General features: G+C 53.1%; 1 protein-coding gene across 1 annotated transcript; it reads left to right on the top strand.

The window, feature by feature from the left end:
• The first annotated feature begins 849 nt into the window (after window positions 1-849).
• Window positions 850-9,602, top strand: LOC141732213 (uncharacterized). The gene is given in 9 exon segments (XM_074560793.1): window positions 850-1,755; window positions 1,758-2,141; window positions 3,814-3,886; window positions 4,511-4,660; window positions 5,223-5,286; window positions 6,688-6,820; window positions 8,030-8,054; window positions 8,378-8,505; window positions 9,327-9,602. Coding segments are annotated over 9 exon segments (2,139 nt in total).
• Window positions 9,603-10,366: the final 764 nt, after the last annotated feature.

Here is a 10,366-nt window from a genome sequence, read left to right as displayed (position 1 = left end):
TGTCTGTGTGTAGGAAGACTTCTTGCTCGAGGGCAGGAGGTTATCCAGGAGAAGGCTGCTGTCCTGAAAGGGTATTTTAGGGGCACTCCATCTTCAGCAGTGACTTGTGCTGCTCACCGCCAGAGATAGGAGACTGCACTGAACACACCATTACTCTTATCCAGCCTAGCAGCTCCCTGTGTTTTGGCTAGAGCACGCAGATAGGAATTAGCGACTGTGCAATGTTTGTTCTCACAAAGCAGGAGGGGAGGCTGACGGAGAAAGAAATACAGAGCAAGAGAAAAAATAGCAAGGGAGAGAAGGAAGGAAGGGGAGGGGATGTGTGCAAACATATAAATATACATCGCGCTTTCAGGATGAGCTGGGCACGATGGAGAAGTGCCCCCCCGACACCATCTCCATCCCACGCTGAAATTTCAGCGCCAACAGTTTTGGGAAGGGGGATGTGCCCGGCTGTGCGGACCTTGGCAGGTCTAAGCGCCAAGTAGGTGCTGCACCGCCGGCGCGTGCTGCAGGAGTGAGAGCGATGGGGAGGGAGGAGAGCGCGGAGCGAGCGGAGGAGGAGGTGGGGTGAGCAGGGAGGCTGACGAGGTGCTCCTCTGACACACGACAGCAGCTCCAGTCCCGGGCTGCGTGGGTGGCAGCGCAGGCTGCGTGCCTGGCTTGCCTTTCCCAGGCACGAAGCAGCCAGCCTACCGCACAAAGAAAGTGGTCATTATGTGAGCGGGGCTCCCACCTCGCTCTCCCCGCTCAGCTCCCTCCCTGCCCCAGCACGCACAGTTCCTCTTTCAGTGCCTTTGCAAAGCACTTGAGCCACGCGATTCATTACTCTGTTTGCACCGGTATGGGATGGGATGGTGTGGTACGGCGTGGTACGGCATAGTATGGTACGGTATGGTATGGGATGGTATGCTATGACATGATATGGATGGTATGGTATGGTATGGTATGGTATGGTATGGTATGGTATGGTATGGCACGGTATGGTATGGTACGGTATGGTGTGGTATGGCACAGTATGGTGTGGTATGGCACGGTATGGTATGGTACAGTATGGTACGGTATGGTATGGTATGGTACGGTATGGTGTGGTGTAGTATGGTACGGTATGGTATGGCATGGTATGGTATGGCATGGCATGGCATGGTATGGTATGGTGTGGTGTGGTATGGTATGGTACGGTACGGTATGGTGTGGTATGGCACGGTATGGTATGGTGTGGTATGGTACGGTACGGTATGGTACGGTACAGTATGGTACGGTATGGTATGGTATGGTATGGTACGGTATGGTGTGGTGTGGTACGGTACGGTATGGTGTGGTGTGGTGTGGTATGGTACGGTATGGTATGACATGGTATGGTATGGCATGGCATGGCATGGTATGGTATGGCGTGGTATGGTGTGGTATGGTGTGGTGTGGTATGGTGTGTTATGGTATGGTATGGTGTGGTATGGTATGGTGTGGTGTGGTATGGTATGGTATGGCATGGTATGGCACGGTATGGCATGGCATGGCGTGGTATGGTGTGGCATGGCATGGCGTGGTATGGCATGGTATGGTATGGTATGGTATAGCGTGGTATGGTACGGTATGGTATGGTATGGTACAGTATGGTACGGTATGGTATGGTATTGTATGGTATGGTATGGTATGGTATGGCATGGCGTGGTGTGGTATGGTATGATATGGCATGGTATGACGTGGTATGGTATGGTATGGTGTGATGTGGCATGGAATGGCATAGTATGGAGTGATATGGCATGGTATGGAGTGGTATGGCATGGTATGGAGTGATATGGCATGGTACGGAGTGGTATGGCGTGGTATGGTATGGTATGGTATGGTATGGTATGGTATGGCATGGCATGGTGTGGTATGGTATGGCGTGGTATGGAGTGATATGGCATGGTATGGAGTGGTATGGCATGGTATGGTGTGGTATGGTATGGTGTGGTATGGTATGGCATGGCGTGGTATGGTATGGCGTGGTATGGAGTGATATGGCATGGTATGGAGTGGTATGGTATGGTGTGGTATGGTATGGCATGGCGTGGTATGGTATGGCGTGGTATGGAGTGATATGGCATGGTATGGAGTGGTATGGTATGGTGTGGTATGGTATGGCATGGTGTGGTATGGTATGGCGTGGTATGGAGTGATATGGCACGGTATGGAGTAGTATGGTGTGGTGTGGCATGGGACGGGGTGGAATGGGATAGGTTGGTGGCTGGGCAGCCCAACAAGGAACATGGCACCACTAATTCCCAACACACTAACAGGAGCCAGACCCGCTCAGGAAAAGGTATCGGGGCAGAGCACACTTTGCTCAGAGCATCGGTGATTTGGGCAAAAGTTTTGCTGAGGGATGCTGCTTTCCAGTCAATGTACAAACTGGTATAACCTTGCCACCTCGGCACTAAGGTGAGGACAAGAAGTCCAAGCCAGGGGTAAACAGTGTGTCTGGCTTACAGGACACTGAATACAAATGTTTTCAGGATGGCAGGGTGAGGTTAGAGCCTCTACGGTTAGTTTAGCGTGTGGGTTTTAAATAAACTTCACCCTCCAGATTACAGCCTGTCTGTAACTGCCAAGTGCGGGTTCACTTTGGGTAACGCGTTTTGCGTGTTCGTCCTCGTGTCCCCTGCTCGCTGGGCGCTCCTCATCGAAAGCGGGGTGCAGGATTGTCCGAACGGTAGCGTGGTGGCTCTGAAAGCTTTGGCTGCCTTTGCCAGCCTTGGGAGAGAGCCTGCGCGAGGTATCGATTCGATAATGTAGGTCAGCTTTAGTCATTATGCAGAGGGATCAATCGCACCAACCAGGCTCAGTGCGACTTTAATCAGGGTGACAAAATCAGAGGTGCGGGGGAGTCTGAGGTTGGTTTTGCCCTGGATTTTTTTCCCTATATCTCCAGCTCTGGTCCTGTCAGTTGGTAAAATAGGATATAAGCTGAAGCAGCAAAATGCTTTGGGTTTCTTAATGTTAGAGAACTGGATGGGCAGAAAAGGCCCGATGATTCCTCTTCCTCCACAGCCGCTGAAACGAATCCCAGTTACTGCAGGAGGAGACTTGGATTCTTAAAATAAAGGGATTGTTCAAATTCCCTTCTTTGTGCTGCCTGAGGGTGGGAATGCCACCACTTTGTCCTCTGAAGGATCAGGTCTGAGAATCTGGCGTTTTGGGAGGGCACTGTAGAAAGACCGGAGACCCAAGATGCATGTTCCATCACGCGTACTCCTTTGGCAGCTGTGCAGGGATTTTTTGCAGTCTGGGGTTCCTGGAAGCAGCTTGTACCGCAGGGTCTTTCCCTCTTTCCCTGTTGCACTAGGCAGCAGCATATATCCTATAGGGCCTCTGGGAGCCAGCTCTGAGCCAGGCAGACACGAGCTTGCTCCAAACCGCAAGCTTTGTGGCCTCAAGTTAGCACAGCGCCAAAAAAGACCATGCAGATGTGCTCTCGGAGGGACGTGTGCTCCTCTCGTGTAGTTCGCACTCTGCCCTGAGCGCTCCCGGTGCAAACAGTAACTCTTAAAGTTGCACAAGGGGCAACTGAATCCCCCTTCCATCTCCCCTTCTTGTTTTTCTGCTCTGTCTCTGCCAGCCTGACGGGTGAAAAGCAGAAAAAAACCCGGTCCTGCACACAGCCTGGGATGGGCAGCTCTGGATACGTGTAATTTCCAGGTTTCTTGAGGAGAAAGGTCCCATTTCCACGTAGTCCCTGTGCAGAAGAGAACTGGTGGGAGACAGCACGTTTCCTTTGCATGGGGCTTATCATGCCCATTGCCTTTCTGCCCCTCCCTGTCTGTCTGGCAGGCTACCTGGACGGCAAGCAGAGATGGTATCGCACAAGAGGCTGATAAGGGCAACGGGGATGTGGCAATCAATGGTCAGAACCTCCCCTTTAATGGGAGCTGGTAGGACTGCCCATTGGTAAACAGTTTGACGTGTTCTGCAGGCTTCCCCCGCACCCCGTCTGTGTTGCTTTCTCCACTGAAACAGGGTACTTGAGCCTTCCCTTTCCTTTGGAAAGCTCCAAGCAGGTGACTCACGCCATGTACATTGCCTTCTCTTTTTGCACTGCCAACGCCGACGCTCGCTCGCTCGCTCTCTCTCTCTTTTTCTTTTTAATATATTTTTTATGGCTGGAATTTGTCCCCTTGGCTTTGACCCTGACACAGACAAACACCACCCCCGTGGCCCTGGCTTGCCACTGATTTTATGGGAGGTCATCTCCTTTCTGCATGCTTGGAACATGGATAAGGAGCGCGGCGGTGGGGGAATCCGCCTGCCCGATTTCAAGGAGGACCTGGCTGTCTCCCAGGAGCGGTCATGCAACAGAGCAGCTCACCCCGTTCTCGCCCTGCTGGGCCAGAGCTTGCCCAAAGCCTGATGCCTCTTTGGTTGCGTGTAGGAAAGGGGCAGGCGGCTGCGTTCCGTTTCCCAGCACGCACGTGTTTTCTGCTGGAGAAGGGTGATTTCTGGGGCTGCTAATGGGCTCCGTGATGGCCAGTCCCAGCAGAGGAGCCAAAGGCAGAGAGGGACAGAGAGCCTGAGACCCCACTCTCATCCCTGGAGGTGGCCTCTTCCACAGCGGGGCTTCTGCTGGAAAAGCTGCTCCTCTGCCTTTGGTACTGGTTCTGCACGCAGAGGTTCAGCTTGGGTACGTCGTGTTGTCAACCCAACACATCTGCCCGGTCCTTAGACAACACTTTACACAGCTCTTTTTCCTTTTTCTTTCAGTCTTTACAATACTTCTGGAAATAAATACATCTTCCTGCTTTAGACGGCAAACAGTTGGTAGCCTGTCGAAAGCTCTGCTAATGCCACTGCTGTCAGGCTTCTTTCACTGTATTTAACGTGACTTAACTGAGGAGTACTAGAAGACGGAGGGGCAAAATATGTCTGGGATGGGTAAATAACTATTTTTGAGGCATCTCACCTTCAGCAACAGCTTGGTGAGGGCCATGGTTGTCATGGGGCACATTTACTAACCCTAAGAAATCAGTTTGGTCTTAATTGAAAGAGCATATGCAGAACTAAAAACCGCTGCAATGGAAGCCTGTCTCAGATTTATGGTCCCTTTTACATTAGCTAGTTAAAAAAGTAGTACAAACATTTAAACATCAGTGGCAGTAAAGATAAAAATGTAAGCTCGATTAGATAAAGAATAAAGATACGTGTTTTGTATTTACACCTGGACCATAACCTTTGTTTCCTTCAAGTTAAGGCTATTCAGGTGCACCAGTATGAAGCCGAGATTTCCTGGAGGCCCAAACACCTCCGAGTGTAAATGAGCTTTTGGGGCGTGGGTGCACAATCACTTTGAGAACAACGGAGAGGGTTTGTGACTTCCCTCCTGCAGGAGAAGAAGGGGCAGAAAGGAGGATGGGAGCTCGCTTTGGGACAGAGCCAGGGGCGCTGGAGGAAGCCCCTCTCAGCGGGGAATTCAACCGAGCTGTGGGGACGGTGTCCTCCAGCAGAGCTTGGGGACAGGGACACTTTTAGCAGGTGCTGCTAGCTCTTACAGACTGTCAGTTGCAAAGCGATGGGCTCGTTAACGAAGACCGTGGACTCTTTTTGGCTGAGAATTGCTCAGGAAGAAGCAAGGAATGAGTTGCTGTGCTGCCAGGTCTCCTAGCTGGGACGGTGGTGATTCGGTGTCACCGCTCCCCACGGGGCCGGGAGGGTGATAAAAGGCGCAGGACGTCCCAGGGGGAAGGTGTGGGTTATCACACGCCTGGAGCCGTGGCAAGGCGGGGGCAAAGAGCACTTCCCTTCACATCCACATCACAGCCGGCCGGGCGCGAAGCTGAGGTCGCATCAGGCTCCGCGCCCACGTCGCGATCTCCCGCGTGCCCTGCTGTGCAATTAGCGGTGTCCTCCCCGCTGTCATCACCACAGGTACCGGAACAACCAGCCCCACCGTCTGACAGGTCCGGTGTCCCTCCCATCTGCCTCCCATCTGTGGGAGGGACAGACCCTCGCATCCCCTTCCACAACGGACGCCACGTGCGCTGCACAAGTCCCGACGTTTTGGCTCCGTCCTCTGTTGACATCAAGGTTGAATTAGTGCAGCTCCGTGGGCTTGGTGGCACTGCCCGCCTCTGAGACACGTGTCAAGGGCATAGAGAAGCAGGCCTTGGGGACACGGTGGCACATGCCTCTCTTTTTTTTTTTTCGCGCACGTCAACCGAGCAGATTCCATTTTAATGTCACGCCTGTGCGGTGGTGGTGCATTCCTTTGAGCGTTGCCATGTGAGGCCAGGATGGTATTTGGCTGCGGTTAAAGTGCTTTATCAGTTTCTGAAGTCATTTTGTAAATAGCGGCAGCCAAGAAGCCAGAGGACGGGGAGAAGGCGGGGGGGGGCAGGCAGGGGAAGAAGGGAGAAAAATAAAAGCAGGAAGAAAAAGGGCTTTGTTAATTTTAATAGGGTGTGTTATGTTCCTCCTTCATCTCCCAGATATGCCACACTTGGCGATGACAACCCTGCTTTATGGAGACCTCGGTCTCCCCTACTTCCCCCCCCCTCTCCCGCCCCCCCAGCCTAGTTAAAAATCCCACACTGCATAGCAGAGAATGACTTGCATTGCGCTTCTGGCAGGCGAGGGTAAAACGCGGCTCTGTTTTCATCACGGAAAAGCCTCCCGGGCGCATATTTTTGTAATTAGGCTTTTTCTGCTCGGCAGTTTTTGCAGCTGTGATGACACTTGGGTGTCGCCCCCCGGTTTCTCACGCTCGCCCTGCCAAGGCGGGGAGCCCTGGGCCGCCGCCAGCCCCGAGGTCGCCCGGCTGGCGGCCCCCGCACGCGCTGAGCAGAAGGTGCTTCGCCAACGCTGCGGCGGGTGGAAACGGGCCACGGTTCCTCCCCAAGGTCACCGCTCGGTGCCTGCGCTCGCTCTACTCCGGCTGGCGGCAGGGTGGCGAGCTGGGGGGGCTTTGGGACTCGGGGTGGGGGGGCTCTGCTCCCTTCTCTGCCTCGGGGTACGCTCCCACTTCTCCCTTCCTTTCCTTCCAGCAAAGAAGAGGTTTCCTCTTCCCCTTCCACTGACTTCCCCGCCAGCGCCTGGCTTTTTAAGCAGGTTTTTCTTAGCCCGGGGAGCCCCTGGGGAGCCTTCCCTCTCCGCCTGCCCGGGGATGAGGAAGGAGGAGGAGACGGGGGGGATGTGAAGAGCCTTCCTCCCCAAAGCCCCGGCTCCGGGAAACAGCAGGCGTGAGCTGGACACCCACGGGCTCCCGCCGCCCGCCCGTCCATCCGCCTGCGCTCCCTCTCCCCCCCGGCTGCCAGCCCGGAAACCTCCCTCCAGCTGTGGCTTATTAAAGCCGGAATGTCTCTGCGGGACCGGGGAGAGCCAGAAGGATCATTAATAACAACTAACTAAGCTGCCTTGCGTGCCAGCCGGGGTCTGAAACAGCAGCTCCCACACAAGAGGCAAGAAACGCGTTTTCCCCCCTGCCAACAGCATCGCTTTGTGGCTGCGCATCCCCCTCCCCAGCCCCACTGCTTGTCCCCGAGCCCCCTTCCCATCCCGGGGCAGGGCTGGTGGACGTTCTCCTTCCTTCCAGAGCCGAGAGCATCCCTTCACTGGGATCCTTTCTCTGGGATCCCATGGTCATTTAGTGAGAGGTGAGATCTGGTAGAAGCCTGACCTCTTCCCCAGGGGTAAGAGCTGACCCGAGGGATGCTCTGCGATACGTCTGGACCGGCAAAGGCTCTGACCGGTTGTGTTTTCCATCCTAAGAAGTGTTTTAGCCCCAAAGCTTGGGTTCTGCGCTCAGTTGTTGATCTACCAAATGATCTTGGGCAAGCAAATTCATTTCTGGCCTCAGTTTCCCCTCTGCCTTGTTTATTTAATTAGTGCATTATTTGGAGGAGGGATGGCTTCTCTCTACTTACAGCGGCCCTGATTGTGTCCCTAGCCTCTACCAGGATTGACATTTAGGGGTGGTCATAAAGCATTCAGTAAATTTGCGCTTTTTTCCTCTTTGCGCGACTGCGTCGGAACTTGATCCTTAGTTCCGTGATTGCAGACGCTGGCCCAGAGCCAGCTCTCACGTAAGTGGGTGGATGTCGTCTGGTCGAGGCCACTTAACTCCGCATTTCAGCATCCACTGCAACAACTGACCGTCTGCCGGCGCTTTGCAGAGCTGCTGGCCTTTCCCATTGCAAAAAAAAAAAAAAGGATTACGAAGAGCAATGTGGCGAGCCTACCTTGTGTGAATGCCATGTGCCGCTAAGAGAATGGAGTCTCCGGCCACCCTTTTCAAGAAATAGGGATTTACCCCTTTTCAACAGCTCTGCGGTGCACGCCATGAAGTGGAGCTGAGGTTCACAGCCCCGGTCTTGGCAGGCAGTTTGTCATGTCACTTCTTTTACAGTTGCCATCGCACCACCCAATGCTGATGGCAGCGACAGAGATCACGGGGTGGGCTTTGGGGAGCGGCGTGATTCCACCTCCTCTAGCAGAGCTTTATTCCCTGAGCATTTTCCTGGTGATGTGTCTGAGGTATCGAAGCATCTATTAGATAGGAATATACAGGTTTTTGTTTTACGTGGGACTTTCCTTCTGCTGTCACTTGCAGAATGGTAGAGCGAGCAGCCAGACACACCAAAACGAAACCTCACCTTAAAAGCACAGCATTTGGAAAACAAATCCTCTTTTGACACCAGGCTATTTGTTGTAAGAATGAAGGCTCTAGACGTGTGTTTGGTTTTTTTTCTTTTTATTTCAGATGAAAGCTGATTTTTCTGCATGGCTTTTTCTTCCTTCACATGACTCCAGGAGCTGCAACCTGGAGTAAAACCGCTTCATGTTGTACAATGCTCTGCTGAAACAAGGCTCAGCAGCAGCTTGCTTTCCCCAAAAACTCCGTCTTCCGATAATCAGGAAGAGGAAAGAAGCCAGCAGCTTTGAAAGAGCTTACTGAAGTGGCTCTCGTTTATTCTTACTAAGTCTCGCATGTCAGCTTCCTTGTAAAACTCTTCTGTAAAAAAGATCTAGAAGGAAATTAGATTTTAAAAAAAATAAATCAAAACCCCTTCTTTCATACTACCAGTGCACCAAGCAGCTTGCTCAGACCCAAAGCAATAAGACGCATTTCTGGCCTCAGTTTTATTAAGTGCCAGGGTGGCTTTATTCAGAGCAGAACAAACCAGCAGTTTCTGTTCAGGAACCCACATGTTCTTCCCCCTACATGGGATTTACTCTTGAGATGTTGCCAGGTCTCGAGCTTGTGCTGTCCTTTGGCATGAGGGATTTCACCCTCTGAGCTGCATCTCCACGTGTTTTGGCGTACTGCTCAATCCCATTATTCTCTTCCTTCTCAGGTTATCCCAGCAGCCCAGGCCAGCTCCAAGGCCGTTCACCCAACCCCACAGAACTCCCAGCAGAAGTTAATTTGGCCCCTCTGCCGTTTCGGTCGCTATTTAAGTCAACTGGCTCCAGCTGCAGCTCTTTTCATGCTCTCTCCCCGAGGGTGGAGACTCAGTCAGTGGGCTGCGGTGGCCGACCATTGGAACCAGACCTGTGTTAAGCATGGTCAGCAAACTGCGCTGGCACCACCGGTGACCGCTATGATTCCTGTGAAATCCATCGGCATCTGACTCAAGAACTCCATCCCTGATGTGCTAGAGGTATGTTAAACCCAGGGGCTGGTGAAGGAGGAGGTGAGGGAGGAGTTGAGGGTTTCGTTTGGGTTGAAAGGCCTTTGGTTAGGTCTGTCGTGGGTCTCTGTGCTGTTGTTCCTGTGATGTACCCCCAGGTGGTTTGGGGTAGATTGTGGGGGAGTTGTTGCGGCGTGGTCAGTGGCTGGGTCCCATGAGCAGCTATTCCAGTCTCTTCACATGGACTGGAGTCAAATGCTGCTGCTCGCGTTGTGGAGTGTGGCTCCCAGACACGTTTTAGTGTCATTCTCCAATCCAAGTTCTCTCTTCTGCACCCTTGTCCCTCAGGGTCACAGCTGGGTGCCCCAGGGAGAGGTTATTACTGTGCAGAGCCACACTCGGCTTGGATTTTGGGCAGTCATGCAATGTCGGGGTCCCTCAGCTCCTTGTTTGTCCTGTGGCACTGCTGCGAGGAGAACACAGCGCCTGAAAACCAAACAACTTGCGCACACCGAAATACCAGCATCGGGCAAAACAAGCAGTTTGCTTAAAGGAGGAAAGGGATGGGGACCGGGATGGGGACAGTGCCAAGGCCACAGCAGCATCCCTGATTTGACCGTGGCACTCAAAGCGACCGGTCGTTTTGGCACAGCTCAGGCTTTTGGCAAGATTCGTGTATCGCTTCTGCAGGTCTTGGCCAGGGAAGGTCCCCTCTGACCGCTTGAATATCTGCTGTTGGGAATCTGCTCCCGGATCCCACGGAG

Source organism: Larus michahellis, chromosome 16, assembly GCF_964199755.1.
Source record: "Larus michahellis chromosome 16, bLarMic1.1, whole genome shotgun sequence".
Classification (NCBI taxonomy): Eukaryota; Metazoa; Chordata; class Aves; order Charadriiformes; family Laridae; genus Larus; species Larus michahellis.
This window is presented reverse-complemented; position numbering and strand designations above follow the sequence as displayed.